Source organism: Danio rerio, chromosome 10 (genome assembly GCF_049306965.1).
Source record: "Danio rerio strain Tuebingen ecotype United States chromosome 10, GRCz12tu, whole genome shotgun sequence".
Lineage (NCBI taxonomy): Eukaryota > Metazoa > Chordata > Actinopteri > Cypriniformes > Danionidae > Danio > Danio rerio.
This window is the reverse complement of record NC_133185.1, coordinates 23,963,199-23,984,417: the sequence shown is the minus strand read 5'-3', so window position 1 is coordinate 23,984,417 and position 21,219 is coordinate 23,963,199. Positions and strand designations below refer to the sequence as shown.

The following is a 21,219-nucleotide window of genomic DNA, read 5'->3' as shown; positions in this document are numbered from 1 at the left end:
CAATAAACTATCTGCATGCTACTTTTAGAAAATTGCTGCCTGCTTAAGTTTGGCTGGTGAAATGTTGCCAGAGATATTTCTAAGAAACAAACATGCACCCTAAAGAGCTCAAAAATTAGTTCAAACCTTGCAATTTGCTAATAGGATCGAGACGCTCTACACCCACATTCTTCTGCCCACTTTATTAACAACCTAATTACTGTATTAACACTGTCACATTAAGTATTTAAAACCCATCCAACACTTAAAACAGCAACATGGTGGATCCACTTTAGTCCTTACGAGTTTGCTCATATAGCAGGCCTGTAGCCATCCTTGTGAAAGGAAGGTTCTTTTATCTAAAAGTGGACCTTTTTTGCATTTCCCTCCACATTTTGTATTCACAAAATTTAAATACAGCATTTTTGTGACATGTTATGAAATTTTTTGTGCTGGATTAGCTTTTCTTCTGGGATCATGTGCATGCTTTTTCCAGTCCAAAAAAATGACCAAGTTGCATACTAAGATTATTTGCACATCTTGACAGTCCAAACACACACTACATGACATTTTTTTTTCATTTATATGGGGACTTCAAATAACGGGTAACATATCAGCATTCTGAATGACTTTGAGATATTGAGCTTCAAAGTGTTTGCATTCCATATAGCAAACAGTATGTGTGTAACATTAGTTTTATAAATAAAAAGTCTTAAAATGTAAAACCCTTATAAAAAAAAAACATTCCATAATGTAAACAAGTTGTCATTTAATAAGAATATGTCAATAACTCAATTGACAAAAATGTCAGATCGTCACCTTAGAATTAAGGTTTTATATGGCGTTATTCAACAATGCAATGTGTTGTGACAATCAATATGCACAATATTGATAAATATTGATTCAACTTTTAGAGTGCTTCTTAAAATATGTCCAGATTAGTGGTTGTTCATCACAACACCATTTGAATATTTAATATCACAACAGACCTTATTATTCAAACATTTACATATAATATGACATGCGAAATTCTTACTTAGGCTTTTTGTTTGTTAATACATGTTTTATGCTTATAATAAATTTGTTTTTTAATATAATTTTGCACTTTACATGCATTTGGCTGTAAAAGCGCACAGGTGTTTCTCTAAACAGGCGCAGGTAAGATTTTCTCCAGGTCATAATTTATTTTATTCAAATTTATTTTTTCTAAAAACAAATAATTGGACCCATCCAGTTTCATCTGGAATGCGTTCCAGACCACCTTCTGAGATTTCTGAGTGATTTATATCCAATAAGAGTAAAATTAGTGAAGTGACCAGGTTTAAACAACCTCAAAAGCAGACGTGACACTGTAAAACCCAACAGTCAACTTTATCAAATAAAAAGAGTGTAGTTAACTCAGAATTTACTGGAAGTTAGTTCTAATCATTAAAAAAGAGAGTTTTGAAGGTAATGGGTAAATTAAATACCTCATTACTTGAACTCAAATTGAGTGAGTTCACAGTACTCTTACAGATTATTTCTTTTTACTCAAATAAGTTGAAGCAATCAGTTTGCTCAAATAGTTTGAGTTACCTTAACTTTCTAGCTTTATCAGTGCAGGATTAGGGCCTTTTTCTGTGAAGTGACAGCTGAGAACTCTGCTTGTTATTAAAGCTTTCATTGGACAGTTATTTTCCAAAAAGCATTAGTGGCAAAAATAGGAAATGAGGTTACAGGACAAATCAATAATGCCCAATTTGCAGTACGTCCTGGCTATGCAGCCAGTTAGTCTAGAACAGGGGTGTCCAAACTCAGTCCTAGGGGGCCAGGGTCCTGGAGAGTTTAGCTCCAACCCTCATAAAACACACCTGAACCAGTTAATCGAGCTCTTACTAGATATACTAGAAAACTCCTGGCAGGTGTGTTGAAGTAGTTGGAGCTAATCTCAGCAGGACACCGGCCAACTAGGACAGAGTTTTGACAGCCCTGGTCTAGAATCCCACGATAGCCGCAGATTCAGTCTTTTTTAACATATATAATCAATATTTTGCTACAATGTTGCTGCTGCCTGCTTTCTCTTCCATCTCTTTTCGACCAATAGCGTTACACGGTATGGATGAGGATGTTGCATCAAAGATTCAAACATTACCGCTCTGTGGGTTATGTCAGGTGACTTGTGTCACATTATTGTGACTTTGAGGCTCCATGTGATTCTAATTACTGGCCATAGCTATTTAAAATGACACTTTATTACAAAATTTATATTTTTGTAAATTACATAAAATTAATTAAAAGGATAAATTCAAACCACCCAGGTGATGGGCATGTATAGAGACACATTTAGTCAGCAATATGATTTTAAACACATTTTAAATTCTCGACTGAATTAAGTGAATTGATCTCAAAGATCGCTATGTGCCTGAACATGCTACATGTTTATTTTCCCCCCATTTTTTCCAAGCGATGAAACTTCGAACAAACCAAAGGTTTATGTTTACATTTTTTAAAATTATATTTTGCTCTTCATTTCAGTTTTAGTAAACTATAATGACACAGTCACATATAGTAAAAACAAATTGTGGTTGAATCGCTTTAAATGTCAAACAGGCAGTCTGTTGCATAAGCAAGAGATTCTTGGCTAGAAAGGCTAACCAACATTATGCCTCAGGTCAAAAGTCTGGCATTCACAGGACTTTTCTGGATAAGATCCCATGCAAAGTCTCCAGCGTAATTTATTTCACTCTAGATCAATGTGTACAGCCACAGAGGGCAAGGAGCAACTTCCTAAACACCTTGATTGCATTTTCTTTTCTTTTTTTTCTCCTGATGCGAACAGAAAGGCACACTCAACAGTCTCCTACTGTCTGCCTATAAATGATGTGTCACAGACTGTGATTGGATAAGAGCTACTAGGCAGAGAGAAATGGCATTATCTTTACTGACATATCTGCGTGTAGGTCAACATGACAGAAAAAGGCCAAGATCAGATCAGATCAAATCTCACATTAACAGTTGGTAAAATGACACTGGAGTCATCTCACTGTAGGCTTCTCTACACGTTGGAACTGATCTGTCAAACTAGCACACAATGCAACATGTTAAGGAATACTGTTTACTCACATTGTTCCAAATCCATGGCTTCCTTTCCTTTCCCTGTAGGCCAGTAAAAAGAGAGTGGGCTTTAATTCTCATGTACATTAAATTGAATGTTGAAATTTTAAGAAGTGATAATGACTTTTGCACAGTTTTTTTCACAATAGTGAGGGTTGAAATATTAGTTTCAAAACCCTTTACAGGGCTCATTGCGATTTTTATGGGCTTTATAACTTTCATCCTTTTAATTACAGAAGTAGCCTAAAGTACACGAGGTTTGCGGTATGACTTGACAATTTTGTTTTGACAAAATTACCTGCACTAAAAAGGAGAAAACTGAAAAGAAATGAGGAGTAATTCCTGCCTGATTTACGTGAGGTGAATCTCTACAACGCCGTCCAATAACGTGCGTTTGAAGACCTGCGTATGTGTGCGTGCTTGCGTATGTGTGTGCTTGCGTGTGTGAGAGAATACCAATAATTACATTAATATATAATTATATGTAAGCTAAATGTGTGAACCTCGTCCCTGCTAAAAAACAAATATAACATGTAAAACCATAAAACAATAAAACATTTAAAAACAATAGCACCTGTTACAGTGCAAAACTGAGCCAATAATCGTTTGTGAAAATACAATTATATAGTTCATCAGATCATATCCAGAAAGTCTTTCAACTTACCCGAGCCTTCTTCAGTCGGTTGCCCCGCCCCATTATTTGAATGACGTGCATGTTCCACGCTCACTCATTCATTAATTCATTCATTTTCCTTCGGCTTAGTCCAGAGTGCCCAAACTCTGTCCTAGAGGGCAGGTGTGCTGCTGAGTTTAGCTCCAACTTGCTTCAACACTGACAGGAAGTTTCTAGTATATCTAGTAACAGATTGGCTGGCTCAGGTGTGTTTGATTAGGGGTTAAAGCTAACTCTCCACACCACCGGCCCTACCAGGACAAAGTTTGGCCACCCCTGGCTTAGTTTATTCGCCTTATTAAACTTATTAAACTTATTAATCTACTGTTTTACACAGGGAATTCCCTTCTATCTAAACATCCATACACTCACTACAACCAGGGGCAGATTTAGTGATTTTTGGGCCCAAATCAAATCCAGAGTACTAAAAGTACTAAAATGCACCTTTTGTACCTTGTATTTTTATTATTAGTAATATTTTGCTCTTTTTTTATATTATTCGATCTTGTTTTCTACATTTTATCTTTATGCTGAATAATAATATGTAAAGCACCTAGTAAAGCTTTTGAAAACAAATTTTTAAGTTGAATTTACAACTAAACATAATAAATTAACTTGTTTTTTTTTTTTTTTAACTAAATCTTTACTGATCTGATGGCTAGACTGGTCCATGATTGAAGGTGGGGGCACAATTTGTGCAGATGTAATAATCATGTTCAAATAAAAAATTTTAGACCCTCACCATAGGCTAAAAAATATGATAGAAAACAATGTTAAATACAATAGCATCATTTAGGTATTTATTTGGGGGCCCTCAGATTTCCTGGGGCCCTAAGCAGCTGCTTACCTTGATTATTGGTTAAATCCACCCCGGACTAAGGTCAATTTAGTTTAATTAATTCATCTATATTACCTGTGTTTGGACTGTGGGGAAAACCGGAGCACCCGGAGGAGAACAACACAGAAATGCTAACTGACCCAGCAGAGACTTGAACTAGCGACCTTCTTGCTGTGAGGTGATGGTGCTAACCACTGAGCCATTCAAGTTCATTTAACGTAAATTAATTTATGCATGGCATAAATAAATCTAAACTTCAATACATACTTTTTTTTTTTTTTTTTTTTGTAAATAATAGTTGTATCAAAAGAGACTTTGATTAGATCCTTCTACATTTTTGTACATAATATAATGTAGCTAGCTACTATGGCTAATAAAAATTAAGCTGATAATGCTTTTATGATATAACATATTGACAAAATATTCTACTGATACAAACTTTCAAATAATGATTTCCCTTTTCTCCAACGTCCTTTATGTATAGTATTTATTTCAGTTAATCTTTTGAGATAGTTTCTATATGATTGAAGGAGAAGTTTATAGACTTTTATGTTTAATTACTAACGTCATATTCTTATATGTTAAGCTATCCATACCAAATTAAACAGCATGACAATGAATTTAAAAGAAGAGAAAAAACAACATTTTTTGGGGAGAAATTCAGTATGCACGCATTTGACACAAATCTGCCTTTCACCTCAGCTGTGATTAATTCAGCATGTGGCATTGCTGGAAGCTTTAGATAATGATGGAGGCTGTGCTCCTTATGTTCAGTACACACGCTAATGTGTCCGCCTGTAACCTGTCAGGATTTCACAGTCCACTCAATCACTATAAAAAGAGCTCACAAATGGAAAAAAAAGTGCATGTCTTGCTCCTCAGCAGGGGAAAAAGAAAGAATGGATCTGGCCCCCACAACTAACAGCATTTAGATGAAACGCTCTGGTCATAAAATGATAATAATGACAATAATCCTTAAAATGGTTTACCATTAAAACGTCAACATTTCTGTCAGAGGCTTAAATATTTTAAATATGTTTAGAGAATGCAGAACTCAAACATGTCTATTATTTACACACCAACAAAAAGAAAAGAGTTTAAGTATTTATTCAATTTATATGCACATACAATAAACAAAACGCATAACCTGAAGTAACAAATGCAAGTACAAATTGTTTCCAAAAAAAAACTAAACTAAAAACAATCATTGGTTTGCAAACAATAGAAAAAAATATTTTCTACTAAAAAGGGGGACTTTATTTGTACAATCTGAAAAGACTTTGATTAAAAAGCTGGAAGAAAACAATTAATTACATATAGACACTTTTGCAAAGATACTGCATTCACTGAATTCCCCAGTGGCAGAAGCTGCTGAACTGTCAGAATTCTGTAGCATAGTGGAATATTGTATTCTGAATGAATAATAATATTTAAGAAAATGCATATAAAGTTCATAATTGCATTTTATTTTTTAAATAATATACACATTTGAACTATGAAATGTTTGGTTGAACTGTAAACAGTTGAGCTTTGTTAGTTAACATAACTTTGTATTGTCAGACTCGGCAGAGAGCCAGAGCACAGGGCACTGCGATAAGTAATTAACTCCTGTGACTTGCGTTGAACTTAATTGTTCCCTTCCAGTTGCACTCTGAAATAGTATCCATTTATTAGATCCTCAAAAAAAAGGACATACATGCACATAATCAACCAATTTAACAAGTTATTTCTCATTAAATGGTTAAAACTTCATAGTCAGACACCACAGCTCATTATATAAAAAACAAGCTCGTTTGGAAGAGAATTGCTGAGCCACTTTACAAACCTCTACAACAAAAAGCCTAGACACCATTAAAAATAGAAAAAATAGGAAGGAAGCTTCAATATTAAAACTATCCACTAACGGTTTTATTCTTAAAAAGGGTTGATAGTGTGTTTACATTTGTAGTTTGGTTCTCTAGCTTCTTTTTGCCCAGATCACATATATATATATATATATATATATATATATATATATATATATATATATATATATATATATATATATATATATATATATAGTCAACGTTTGGCATTAGTTTTTGATTTTGTTTTTATGTTTTGTTATTAAAAAACAAAACAAAATTTGTTAATTCTTTTTATTACAGCTTTTTATTGTTTGTTCCTGGTTCACGTTAACATTTTTCAATTTGTCCATCCAAAAAAATAAATAAATAAAAAAATGGCTTTTACAAAATTTATTCTGAACCAGAACTTACAGGTAATCCAAAACTGTGCGATGGGCAAAACATGCTCACTTTATGTATCGTACATACATGTGATGATTTTTTAATCAGTTTCTATAAAGAGCTTATAAAATGTGTAAAAGAAATACAAGGAGATACGTTTGGGCTACGTTCGCACTGCGAGGCTTAGTGCTCAAATTAGATTTTTTCTCAGATCTGATTTTTTTGCATGGCTGTTCACACTGCTCTTATACATATCTGATTTGCAGTGTGAACAGATCATGGTCCTAAACTGACTCGCATGCGCAAAAGTCTGACGTTGTCTAATAATGCTTATATGATTATTGCCCTTTTCACCGACAACCGTGATACATTTTATGAACTGTAAAGGGTTGTTCTTCTACAACTAGTGTGCATTTCAGCATTTAAGTCCTAAAATAAGTCTCCTGTGATAAAAACACTGATCATTTGTGAATTATGACAACCGCGGTGCGCATCTCTCCGACCAGCGGTGTAGTAAACTCATCAAGGCGGAGTTGGCTTAATTCCGTTGGCAGAGTTATTTCATTTTACTTCGTTATAAACAGCAGACACGTGCAGAAGGGGGGTTTGGGTGCTCGAGCACCTTCCCTTTTTTTCTCTCGGAGAGAAAGTTCCCCCTCCTTTGCACGCGGATCCCCTATCTGCAACACCCACAACGTTTTCGGCTTCGCAATCAACCCGTCCCTCAATCGTTAACCAGATTAGTTAACAAGCACCAGTTATGCCTTCAAAATCTTTTTCAACATGAACAACCAACTCTCTGTGGTAATCACCCTGTGTGCTATTCTAATGTGCTGCTGAGGGGTACAGTAGATGATGTTTACAGCACAGAATGATGACGCAAGTCGCTCGAAGATTATGTAAAAGTCACATGAAATCTGACATAACAGTTCACACTGCGCTCGCATTGCAAAACATCAGATCTGTGTCTGATTTAAGACTACATATGAAAGTGGCACAGATCTGACCTGAAATTATCAGATTCCATGCAGTTTGGGCTGTTGAGTCACATGAGGGGGGAAAATCTGATTCGGTTCACATTTGCCTGCAGTGTAAACGTAGCCTTGGACAACTTTATTGAACTTTAATGAGCCACATCGTATCTATAAAAGAAAAAAGAAACAGGTGTGCTTGAGCATTCTGTCATATCTGTGGTCATCCCATGTCCTATTATTGGTGCATTTAGATGCCTTTGGTCCATGGACATTCATTTTTAAGTAGAATTTTAGCAGAGTTCATTTGGAAGTGGGCTGCAAGTACATACACACCAATTTAAACAATGTACACTTACTTTGTACACTAACCAAACCAAAACTGCCAAGTGTGAACACACCAGAAAACTTCATATGGTTTGTTTTTCTCCATTTAAATGATAATGTAGAATTTATATGAAGCATTTCATTGGGATTGTAGCATGTATGAGGTAGGAGTGGGTGGGAGGAACCAATGATTGTCAAGAGAATTGAAGTTGCTGCCAATCACTACTTCAATCACAAATTTCCAGTGAAATGTTTGACAAGATTCCCGGAGGCATTTAAATACATCTGCGATTTGCTTGACAAGGTGGCAACAAATTATATATTCCAGTTTCGCAAAATAAAATATTCTTATTACCACCTATAAAAGAGCCTTCATGTGTTTCTAAATTATAATGTGCACTTACTGTCACAATAAGCATTACAATTGAACGCCATTGCAAAAATCAACGCTGAAAGTGCCTCAATGAGACAGCTTTAACATTTTTATTTCACATTCAGTTTCATCAGCAACAGCGGGGTGCAGAGAGCAATGTCTTGTATTATTTATTCCACCCTTTTATTTGCAACTCCAGCACATAGTGTAAGCTCTTTAGACTTCACTGTAGTTTTCCCCATCCATCAGATAATGTCATTTTCATTAGTTGGGCAGAGGAGTCTGTGTTCTTAGAATCCAGCTTGCTTGAGTGGTCCAGGGACATCAAATGAATAGTGACAGAGTCCCATCTCATCTTGACCATTCAGATGTGTGCTGAGAACCATGCTGTGTTTAGACTAGATTGGAGAATGTGTGAACATTTTGCCACAAACAAATCTAATCATCTTGAGTGTTTTAAAACATTTTCAACTACTTAAGGGTGAAAGAGGTAAAATGAAAACAGTGCAGGCTAATCAGCGTGAATGGTGTACCTACTGTCAGTAATCAGAAAAGCACAGTATCGGGCTCTGGGTCTGAGAATGAGGTGAAGCTCTTCTGAATATCACGAGTAAGAAGTGATTCTTGCTGACACTGAGAAGGAGGGACACAGGGAACCTCAAATAATGGAACAGATCCCTTTAAACCAGCTGCAGGGTAAAGACCTGGAGTCCAAAAGAAAGAGGAGAAGATGAGTGATACCAGAAAAGGCCAAATGTCTAGAATAATATTACAGTTCTGGTTATTTGAACTGGGCTTCATAATTTAACTAACACGGTCACAGCCCTGAACAAATGTTCTGTACTGTTTCCATAGTAAATTGATCCTGCTGCATTTTTAATCCTTATTATAATCATAAAACATTGTTTTCACATGGTGCACCAAGGTATAATAAAGAACATTATTGTAATACATGCATTGTATACATGCCCACAAAACCATGGCATCTGTAGTTCCCCCAAAATTTAACATTTAATCCCTATTTACTCACTCTTAAGTGGTTCCAAACCTTTAAGGGTTTGGTTTCACTTGAGCACAAAAGAAGATATTTTGAAGAATGTTCAAACAGTAGCGATTTACATCAATAATCATGAAAAATATGCCTACTAACATTGTTTGAAATATACTTGTTGGTCAAAATAAGAAATAAATATTTGGATCAAGTGGGGGGTGAGGGTTAACAACTCTTTAGAACAGTAGTTAATTTTGCAACATTTAGGGCTCTACTTTAACAGTCTAGGCGCAAAGTCTGAAGCATTATGGGTGTGTCCGAATCCACTTTTGCTTTTTTAAAAGGCACATAGTTTACCCCCTTTTTAAGATTTAATACTAATATTATGGTTCTTCTGATTGTGCCAGTTTAGGTTTAGTTCAAAACACAGTTCAGATTTTTTATTATAATGTGTTCAAAAGTGTTATTTTGGGGGCGTGTACACAGCTTGCTGTTTTAGGGGCGTGTTGCTTCACATGAAAATAAGTTTCAACTTCCTTCCCAACGTAACAAGGGGGTGGAGCCAAGAGCTCCCCGCTCTGTGTTTGGCAAAAGACAGGCAGACACATAGAGAAGCAATTTGCAACATGAGTGAGAGAATCAGCATTCAGCCGTACATGTACGACTCGGACACAGACCAAAGCAGAGAGTACACAATCATCTGTCTTTGAATTGTGTAGTTTTACAGCCAACTGTTACAGCCAATTGCTAGTTCTGAGCATGTACACCAAGACTAATAACCACGCACACTGAATTAACTTTTATCTGGACTGAGGCACCAGATGCGCAGCTCAAGGGCGTGACACGGAACACCAGACACGCACATTCGGATGTTATTTTATATGAAACTATTCGGATAGAGCTCTGTGGCACGGCAGAAATATGAAGTGTCCCGAATCGTGGCTGGGTGCCACGGACAGCCGCCGGCTCGATGCACCGTTGTGTGTACCCTGACAGAAAGCTTGCACTTTCCAGCTACACCTAATTAAGATCACAGGGAGCTTCTGTGACCGTGAGAAAAAACGATTGAAGTTTAGTGTAGACGCAATGAAAAGTACACGTTTGCAGACCTACGTACAAATAAACTAACTTACAAACAATAATTCCGATTACAGCGATCATGTGATGAATGTTGATCTTATGTTGAGCCCAATGAGCCTTACATCTAAAAATAAAGCAAGGGTTTTCCTTAAGTGACATCGCTTGAACTTTCAACCTGAAAATGGCAGACGTGAAACAACAAACTGAGGATATGATCGTGACGCACAACTGTCAATCAATATTGGTGGGTTGGGGGACCGGACTTCTACATCAAGTTGCAGTCAATCTAAAATAGCTCCAATTGGTCCACCGTTTTTATGTTGTTAAATTGAAAAAAAAAAAAAAAAAAAAAAAAAAAGTGTGTGTGTTTATATCACCTCAATATGACGTTCTATACACTATATCTACACACATGTCTGTCCAAACAGCTTGAAAAGTAGATTTTTCCCCATAGATGCCCTTTAAGGATAGAAAAATATGATTTGCGCCACAGCGCATGGTCTTGCAGGGTTGTGATTATTCTCTTAACAAGTTATGTGTGTGTTTTAAAGCATAATGTCCATTAAATCAATCAGAATTTCATCTCCCATTTCCTTTAAGATTCAGTTGAGTCACGCCATGGCACGTTTGCTATTTACAAGGTGACTTTGTGAGTGGAAAAACTGAAAAAAACAGTTACAGCACGAGGATAAAGAATGAGCCTCCTCTATTCACCCTTTTTTGTTTTGCTTCGCTTTACTTTTGTGGATAAGGAAACAGTGTTATACACACTCCACTGAAGACATTCATTAGCCTATATATTTATTTTCATTTGTTAAGCACAAAGATTTGTTCCTGGATTTCTCAATTCAGTTCTAACTTCCAGCAAACAAATTAATCAACAATAATAATTAAGTTTGGTCAAAAAAACTGAGTTATATCCAAACTCATTATTATATTCATATGGCCCATATAGTGATGCATATATCTCCAAAACCCAACAGTTGGACAAATCTAAACTTGTTTTTATTAATGTTGGAGCCATTTATGGGTTGCAATTTTCTTTTGCACCACTAGAGGGTGTATAAGGTATTTATGCTCTCCTCACGACAAGTGAGAGATGTGTCGAAGAAGAAGATCAAACAAACTTTTTGATCGCCAAGCTGTGAGAACGGGTTTTGATGTTTTACTCTTAATTTTGACAAAATGGACAATAAATGGATTTGAATATCCAACTTTATTTACAAAGGTATGGACATATCACTTTTTTTATTGGCCCGTTCAAACAACACGTCAGAACCAAGACCCAAATATTCGCATCTACAATTAAAACTAATTTAAATATGCATATGTTAAATAACACTACTACTAATAATAACATTATACAAATTCAAATTGTCATGAATAAACTGAAAAGCCCCTCAAGATGAGGCACAGTTTTTATATTTATGCAGAAAATAATCTTTTTGTAACATTTGAATCCTTTTTTTTTTTTCATTTGTGAAGATATTTGTGTATTGCTGTACATCCTGTGTATAATAAGCAATGTTTAAGCTTGCTTTCAGTTGGTTAATGGTGCAGTCTATTTCAGTTCTTTAAAATAGCAGCGCACCAGTGATGCACCTTACCACATCTATTATAGACCAACATGCCCATGAGTTCACAAAGTGGCACAAATGGATTTGCTATTTAAACAATGTGGTACAAAACATGAAAATTAGGGTTGCACTGGTCTAAAAATAGCAAAAAAATGTGCCAAACACGCCTTGCCCTTTTTGCGCCGGGTGTATGATAGAGCCCTTAGTGTTACAACATACAAGGCTAACATTTTTCTTACCTTTTTGTTTTTGGTCTAAATTTGAACTGTCATCATCTTTAGTAATGCTGCTCTGCTTCCTTTGGCTTCCTTTAAATTCTTTTTGTAGACCTGTCTTATTCATTGACACTACAGGACGCATTGGGACATAAGCTGGTTCCCATTCATAACTCTCATCCACAGAGTCTCTTCTAAAAAAAATGTAAGAAAATAAAAAAATAATGTGATACATGCAAGTAAAGTTGCAATGTTTAATCCAAACAGCATGCAATCACCATGGCAAAATTTAAGTGAAAAAGATTGTATTAAAATGGCAGCATAACAAATACTTTTGGTATTACCAACTTAATTGCCAAGATACTGAATTGCCATTGGCACTACATCTACAAACCATGATATTCAATGCAAAATAAATAACTAAAACTGTAAAATGAATAATGAATGTTAAGTGAAAGACAAAGGGAATTCAGTCATACCTTCCATTTTGTTCAGGATCTAATAGAGCTGCTTCATCTCTGTCACTGTCCTCTGTTGTCTCTGGTGAGCTGGTGAGTGGGGGGCTGAGAGAGAACTGCCTGCTATTAGGAGCATCCATGCTTCCTCTGCCACTGCTTTGACTTCCATAACTTCTGTAGCTTCCTTCTGTCTCAGAACCCTTCCTATATATGTTAATTTCTACATCCATGTCCTGCCCATCCATGTCTTCCTCTTCTCTGCCTGCCTGGTGGCTTTGGTTACGTCTTTCAGAGGGCAAGGTTGACAGGGAGGGATAATAAGCCCGGGGCAAGCTAGAACCTCCTGGTGGTAAGGCAGTATGGGCATTACGTTCGGACATTAGGTTTCTTTGGGAATGTTGATCATTAGTAAAGCCATTGGGAGATTTAGAGGCCCGACGTTGAGGAACGTGTGATTGAGATCCGGAAGGCACAAATGAATGGTCTTGCAAGTTGGGACTGCTTTTTGGCTTATTTGCAACAGAGTTGGGTCTGGATACCAAGGGGGACATAGTACAATCTTGAGGAAGTGTTAATGAGTCTATCCAGGCATCAGGGGTCAAAAACTGATCCTTGTATAATTTGGAGTCCAAACTGTGGGTGCTCTGGTGTTGATCCCGAATCTTTGACCCTATGCTATTTGTCCTCTGAGGCATTCTTTCAGAAACATTCATTGGAGACTCAGTTTTGCTTGACCAGTTGTTCAGCTTCTTATCCTTTCTTGAACTGACATGTCCTGGCTTTACCAATCTGTCCATTTCGAGCTCTGATAACCTGGGTCTGTCGTAGTCTAGAGTTTCATAACTGTGTTCCGACCTGACCGTGGACCTTGAATTTGCATGCTGGCTCTCAAAATCAGGTCCGTCCACACTCATCTCTGAATAATCACCAACTGGATGAATTTCTCTATTGCTTCTTTGTACAGTACGCCACTGCTGATCACCTGGAGATGGATAAATGCATGGGTCAAAATAATGCTGACTTCTGCTGGAGGTCATGCGGGCTCTAGGCCCTTCACAAGTTTGAGGATTTTCCAATTTGTAGATTAACTCATCCATTACACAATACCGACTTGATTCAACAGGTGTCTTGCTTCGTCTTTGGTCCCATGTATGTGATTTTCGATGTTCCTCTCTGTCTAAACTTCGAGACCGTTGGTATCTAGACCTCTGGACAGAATTATAACCTTGATTCTGCCTATATTTGATATCCTTTTCATAAGATTTATGTAGAGGCAATAAGTTTGCAGAAGAAATCTTGTGTCTTTCTTCCCAAGGAATGCAAGAGGCAGCTCTTCTTTTGAACATGCCGGTGTTCTCAGATAAAATGCTTTGTCTCATGGTTTGGTACTTAACCTGAGGTGTTGAAGCTTCTTGAGTTTTCCAAAGATTTCCATACTCATCATCTGTTTGTTCATGGCTAGATGAATTTAGATCAACAGTGTATTTGCGCAATTCCCTTTCAAGCTCCTCTCTCTCACGGGCCAAAGTCAAGCATCGGCTTAGGTTTCCTTGTTCCCTTTCATGTTCCATCTGCAAAACCAGAGTACTGGCTGTAGAGTGGTTGGTATCTCTTTTTGGGGACTTCTGACCTAGAGTACTTTCTGAATGGGCATAGAGATAGGAGTCACTGCAATCTGACGAGAGACTTGTCTGGTCTGGTACATCCATAATCTCTTTCTCCAGAATGGGCATGTAATGGCCATTCAAAGAGAGGTGCTTAACCATAGCTCGCGTTCTGCTGGAAGAGGGAATATTTGATCCGAAAGGTGGAAGGTCCACCGAAAGTACAAATGGTGGCCTTCTCTGTTCATCCATGTAGGATCTCAAAGACTGGGATTTCTGTATTCTGAAGCTCCTGCTTCCATCTGATGCCTGATGGGAATTCTGATTTGGGTTTCTTTTAATTTGAGAACTGAAATTACTGTCACCTTCACCAGGATGGACAACAAAGCGCCCATCAGGCCCTCGGTGGATAAACTCCACAGAGGACACAGGAGCAAGTGATGACAATTGGAGATGACTCTCAGGAAGGGAATGGTGGGATGGAGGGTTAGCTTGAGGCAGATGATGCTGGCGTAGGTCATGAAAATCACTGTGGCTAAACTTGTCTAGGGAGGAATGATTGGACGCGGAGGAAGAGGTGGAGAGTGGATGAGCTGGTAGAAGCCTTTGCTTCAGGGTGTCATCAGGGATGCTAAGGGCATAGGTAAGAATTTAGTACATTCCACGATGGCTACAATGAAAAACAATATTTTGGACAAAGGAAAAAGTTTTTATTAGGTGAGGACTATGCACTTACTTCACAGATGCATTTTTATCCATTGCAGGAGGGAGATCTGAAGGAGGAAAATGATTTTACAATGAAATGAATGTGAGGGTAAATGACCATGCATGAAGAATAAATTGGGATAAAGGAATGAGAGCAACCTCCATAGTAAATAACGTAGCCTGAAAAAGCAGCTCAAAACAGTTTAAAGTGTTGTTTCTTTACCCTTAATATTCTGCCTGCGCCTTCTGCTTCTTTTGTAAGAAATGAAACAAACTATTGCCAAGGTCAGGACAAGAACGAGGCAAAGGAGTCCCACTCCACCCATAACACCAGCCATTATATGGTTGGGAAAGTCTAGAAGGCGAGAACTGGCTGGGCGCATATTCATTCCTGTGAAACCCAAAAGAATTTGTCACATTTTATTGGACTGATAGGTTAAAAGAGTCAGTGTGTTTCTTGAAATTGATGTAAGAGTAGTATAGAGTGAAAATAACATATATTCTAGTAATTTTTAAAGGAAACATTATAGGCTAGTGAATCGAACAAGGAATATGTAAAGCACTGACCAAAGGTGGAGACACTGATTGATGGACTGGGCATGCTCAGCTGATCTCCATGCTGCGAGAGAAGCCTCAGCTCATACTTGCAGTCCTTCAGAGAGTTATACACCATAATTTAATGACAAAATAAGGACGAAAGGAACGAAAAGAAAGATTGCATTTATTAAAACTGACAAGCTGACTGATTCATGAGAATTTGAGATAATGTTTTTCAGAACACTTACCTTACATAACCCTGGGAGAAAGATTTTACTTTCAGCTGGGCTAATGTCTTCTTTCAGATTATCCCACTCTCCTCCTTCGAGGCGTGACTGTACGACAAAGCTGTCAATAGGTGGAGATTTTGAATGAGGCGCAGACCACAACAGAAGAAATCCCTCTGAACTCTTATTGACTGAGAGATTTGTAGGAGGTTCCAGCTTGGCCACAACAGGAAGTGCATCTGTATGGGGAAATATTGAATAAGAGGAGGAAAGACTGAAATGAACAGCTTGTTTTTATTCAATTATCCTTACTGTGCAGCATAAGCACAGATGGTGAAGCATTAATTTGGGTCAGCATGAGGTAGCCATCACGCAGGCTACAACAAGTGTGCTTTTATCAGCTTAGGCTACCTATATGCTGGTGCACATGTTGGTTACATTAACACTGAGTTTTTTACTGCACTGTATATACATTATTTTGTACAATAAAAATGGCATCCCCTTTATACTCACTTAATAACAACATAACAAATCATAGTGAAAACTTAGCTCTAACAGCCATTTCAACCTGTTTCCAAGTTTCTAATGCACAGCTGATGTTTACCCAGAGTTGTGACGGTGATGATCTCACTGAAGGGCCCAGTGCCAATTTTATTTTGGGCCATGACACTGAACTGGTACTCAGTGGCAGGCAGCAGATTGGTGACCAACAGACTGTTCTCAGTAGAGAGGTCTGAGAAAGACAACCACTCTTGCTTTTCTTCAGTCCTTCCAGCTGACACCTGTTTATACCTAGAAAAAGGAGAAGTTTTGTTTGAAGAAGATTCAAAATTAGAGTTATGAAGACAGGCATGAATCACCCACTGAAAAATAGTGTCACTTCTAACTAATGAAACCTATTTTTCCAGTGACTATTTTTGTGTCAAAACACTGCAATGCAGCATTACAAAATGCAACAGTTCTTTTTAGATTTAGTAATATGCTATTAGCTTCAGAGTTACTTTTGAGTGAATTAATCATTTTAACTATGTATAAACAGTACTATGCATAGGTACTTTGATCAGATGTGGTGTTGTAGCCATGTTTTGATCTATTCATAAGACATAAGCAGAAAGTGTAGAGAATACATGTACACATGAGTTTTTCTCTCCAAATACGATTTTACAAGTATATAGGGGTCATTGCACCATTGCGTAAACAATTAAGACACCCTGGAGTTTTGAAATTTTAACAGATTTGTGCATGTGTTGAGCATCAGTTAAGACAATGTTAGCACCTGATAGCTTTAGTTGAAGGGAAAACTGGATGATTTTGAGCTTTTATCAGCTAATTTCATCTTCCGGGTTAAAAAAAATTTTTTGGGACAGGAAAAAAATTTATGACTTAGCGCAAATCTGCTAGTGGAGTGATGATGTGTCTGTTTCTCATTATTATTCATAGTGGAGTTTTCTGATCCTATGAGAAGACCCTGCTTCGTTATTATAAATGAAAGCATGTGTTTTCCGAAGGCAAGGCAGTCCTGTCAAGCTGTAAGACCCAATGATTGAGTGAGATCGTGTCTGCACACGGCACTGGTCGTGTGTGTTTGTATCTATGATCCATGGGGTTTGTTGCATGGTTTTTCCTATCTGTTCGGGCCAAGACAGCAAAGCATTTTTGTCTGGAGAGCTGTATTAGAAATGATCATTTTATCAGTTGAGTTTGTTACAATTCAGACACATCGCCCATCGGTAATGCCATGTTTGCCTATGTTTAAAATCCTCCAGATTACTGGTAGGGCTAATAATTGAAATGGAAAGATTAAGAGACCGGCTGCACTGCTATCTACTGTGTCTGCATTCAGACCCAGGGATTGAGGAGGAGAAAAGTCCTTCTCATTTATAGTGTTTATGTAAACATTATTATATTTATAATGATATAACAAATTGTATTAATGAATATGAAATTAAGAATAACACATGTATCAGGGCATTAAATTACTTACAGTTTGTTTCTTTGTATTTTAACTTTGTAAACTATAAAATCATGGTTCTCCTCATGGTTTGTGTCTAATTTTGTGAGCTAAATGAAAACAGTTGCCTCTTTTTCCCCTGCTCTGCCAGCCACGCCCCCTCCTCCCTCTGCTCACAGTGCTCCACGCCCATCATGAAGCATTTATTTTTTTTTTTAATTCTGGGGTGCACTTGAACTGAAAGAGGGCATCATATCTAATAGTGAGTCAAAACATTTGCACAGTAATGTAAATACTAGTTTTAAAAATAAGAATAAGAAAAAAGTTATAATGTTGGAGGCCTTGGTTGGCTACAGTTAAGCAAAATGCTAAATAAGATATGATGCCAAGCATCTTTAGCCTCAATAGGATTGAGTGTCTTGTTCAATTCTGTACCAAAGAGGTATAATGTTAGTGTGTTGTCCAATGAAATTTGCAAAGCCTTGCCTGTGAAGTCCTCTATTGCTTTCCAGAAATATTATACTACTCTTTTTACAGAAAATCTGACACACTGACATTTCACATTTACATTCATAGTGATAAATACTTAAAGCAGACACCTACCAGACAGTGAATGTCTGCGTATATCCTCCATCAAAGCCAGCCACCCAGGAAACATTGGCCTGGTTTGTTCCCGGGATCACAGATACTGACGACACTGCATGAGGACTTGTACCTGTGAATGAGAAGGAAACAAGATATGTGTGACACATGATGTGTGACAAATGTGTGACACATGAGACGTGACAGCAAGTGGCAAGATCAACCTAGATCACTACTCAACTTTGCAAAGCTCAGAGGACATGAGACAAGAATCTATTTAGAGTGTTCATTTAGCTGAAATTCAACCCAAAATGCTTGTGCGCTTATCAACCCCTATGTTTTAATATTCCTTTAGAGACTATAATAAATAAAGATTCTGTCATAATATCACAATAGTTTCTTTTGTTAAACAGAAAAGTAGATATTTTGAAAATAGCTGAAAACCTGTACTGCACCATTGACTGAAACAGTATACAAAAGTAAATGGTTACATGTTTTCAGCTTTCTTCAGAATATCTTGTTTTGTGTTCAGCAAAAGAAAGAAAGACATAAAGGTTTTAACTACTTGTGGGTAAAATAATAGAGTAAATAGTGAGTAAATTAGAATATTAATAAGTATTGGCGTGGCGCAATACTTGTTTGCTAGCTTCAGCTTGGCGCAAGAGTCGTTTTGAGGCATTGCGCTACGCTGTTTAATTAGCAAATGCATTAGCGCTCATTTGTGCTCCCATAGGCGTTCTGGTCTAAAAAGAAAGGCGTTCTGAGGCACACTGTCGGCGCATTGCTATTTTGAGAAATTATATTAGATTTTTCATTAGACCAAAACAAACCCGGTCTAAACTCCAGCGCAGAGTTGCTCCTTGCTTACGCACTGCTTAATACGCACAAGAGAGCAATAGGCAAATATCTTTACATATAAAAAATTTAAATATTAAGGATATATATAGGATAAAATACGAATAGATATAGGATATAAATATAAAGGATTGAAATATAACAAAACATATTATTTTCTAGCCTACATAAATATGAAAAATCTCTGCTTTTATGTCTTCTTCATCTCGGGAGGCTTTTTCAGTTAATTCATAACAATTTGCTTTTGTATAATGTTATTATTAGTAGCAGTATTATTTATTATATTCATATTTATATTTGTTTTATTAAAAACAAGCTTAGATTTGCCCACATATAAGGTTTTAGATCATATGGGGCACAGCATGTTTTTTAGTATATAACTCAGGTTTTTGAACACACTTGGTCATTATTGTTCATTTATTTGTTTGCTGGAAATTAGAACTGAATTTAGAAATAGTTTTGAAACAAATCTTTGCGCTTAACAAACGCAATTAATTATTTATAGACTAATTGATGTCTGTGCGTAAAGGTTTCCCTATCCAAGAGCGAAAGTGAAAGTAGTTCCATTATCTCTCATTCTCACGCAGTAGATGCTCTGTTTAACAGTTTTCTGTTAAAAAAAACTGTGAACTGTTTGCTTGTGAAATGCTCATTTTTTCCACTTAGACTTACTTTGCGTCCTGTAAATAGCGAATGCGCTCTTGGCGCGACGCAGCTGACTCTTAAAGGGAATGTGAGATAAGACTCTAATTGGTTTACTCTCAAAACACACCTATAACTTATTAAGAAAATAAACTCAACCCTTTTAGACCATGCGCCACGGCGCAAAGCAGATTTTCCCGTCCGTAAATTAGCAAAAATGCGTTCTGACACGCCCTGAAAGTGTTTGCGCCCTGCGTTTTGTGCTCTGCACATGGACCGTCAAAATAGAGCCCTATGTGGTAATTTTGAGTACTTGGATATACAAAATAAATGTTATACAACCTATTTTTAAGGGGATCAGAGGCTTTTGACAATACATTAGGGGCTTAAGTCTCCAAAGACCCCACTCACAACGTCACTGTTCCCTAACATAGTATTTTTTCCAAAGTATTAATGAAATTGTTTCCAACGTTCATCAAAGTACTTTTTGAAGAACGTGTGTTGAAATAAAATGTATGTAAGTGTTGAAATAAACAAGAAACTCCTAAAAGTCTGAAACCACTTGTGGGTGAGAAATTTACATATTTGGATAACCTTCTTTAAGCGCTTTACAAAAAAGCTTTTTTGGATGGAAGTATCCAGTTATTTACATTTACAATAAACATCTCAACAACATTAAAATGCTAGAGGGTTGCATGTGTTCATTCTGATATAGTGTGCTTCATATCTTACCAAGCACAAGAACCATTGTTTTGATGGAAACAGTGGCCACTCGATTGCTGGAGCTGCACTCCCACTCCCCCTGGTGGTCTTTACTGAGAGGATGAAGAATGAGAGAGCCATTCCCTGCCAGAGTGAACAGCGAACGAGTGGCTGCACCAATCTAAGAGAAGCAGAGCCATAATGAAGCATATAATGAGATTAAACAGAAGTTGTAATTGAAAACTGATTGGAATGGAGAAGGGCGCTTCCAAATATTTGGAGAAAATTAAAATTCACAGTTTTTATGCACAGAATTGATGCTCTTTTTCTAATGTGATTTTCTATGTTAATCAGCACAGTTGTAACATTTTACACTTGAACATTTTAACTGGTAGCATTACTTTTACTGGTTAAATATGTGTGTACCTCAAACACAGACATTTTTGGTATGTTGATTGCCATCCAAAATAATTTCAACTAGTCCCACAGATTAAAAAAAAACTAACAAACGTGTGTTTGTAAGTAAAAGTAAGAGTGATCACTTTTAATTGAAGTCAGTTGATCATTTAAATCAGACTAAGTGTTTAGACAGTAAACACAATGTTTCTACT

General features: G+C 36.9%; 2 protein-coding genes across 3 annotated transcripts in view; both read right to left on the bottom strand.

The window, feature by feature from the left end:
* The window catches only part of lrrtm4l1 (leucine rich repeat transmembrane neuronal 4 like 1), a 318,547-nt gene extending 314,647 nt beyond the window's left edge, over window positions 1-3,900 (bottom strand). The window contains exons 1-2 of the mRNA XM_073913412.1: window positions 3,737-3,900; window positions 3,082-3,114 (exon numbers count right to left, since the gene is read on the bottom strand). The gene's annotated coding sequence lies outside the window, so the exon portion shown is untranslated. The remainder of the gene's footprint in view (window positions 1-3,081; window positions 3,115-3,736) is intronic.
* Window positions 3,901-8,565: 4,665 nt separating this feature from the next.
* The window catches only part of igsf9a (immunoglobulin superfamily, member 9a), a 59,242-nt gene continuing 46,588 nt past the window's right edge, over window positions 8,566-21,219 (bottom strand). Inside the window, exons 12-22 of one of the 2 annotated variants that reach the window (XM_680537.8) lie at window positions 20,639-20,789; window positions 18,431-18,542; window positions 16,481-16,668; window positions 15,898-16,115; window positions 15,680-15,764; window positions 15,336-15,503; window positions 15,144-15,180; window positions 12,825-15,038; window positions 12,370-12,539; window positions 9,020-9,186; window positions 8,566-8,880 (exon numbers count right to left, since the gene is read on the bottom strand). In XM_680537.8, the coding sequence (XP_685629.3) occupies window positions 9,029-9,186; window positions 12,370-12,539; window positions 12,825-15,038; window positions 15,144-15,180; window positions 15,336-15,503; window positions 15,680-15,764; window positions 15,898-16,115; window positions 16,481-16,668; window positions 18,431-18,542; window positions 20,639-20,789 (3,501 nt within the window). In that variant the 3' untranslated portion in view covers window positions 8,566-8,880; window positions 9,020-9,028. Of the gene's footprint in view, window positions 9,187-12,369; window positions 12,540-12,824; window positions 15,039-15,143; window positions 15,181-15,335; window positions 15,504-15,679; window positions 15,765-15,897; window positions 16,116-16,480; window positions 16,669-18,430; window positions 18,543-20,638; window positions 20,790-21,219 lie in introns of both variants that reach the window. The other variant, XM_005155645.6, reaches the window with a different exon arrangement.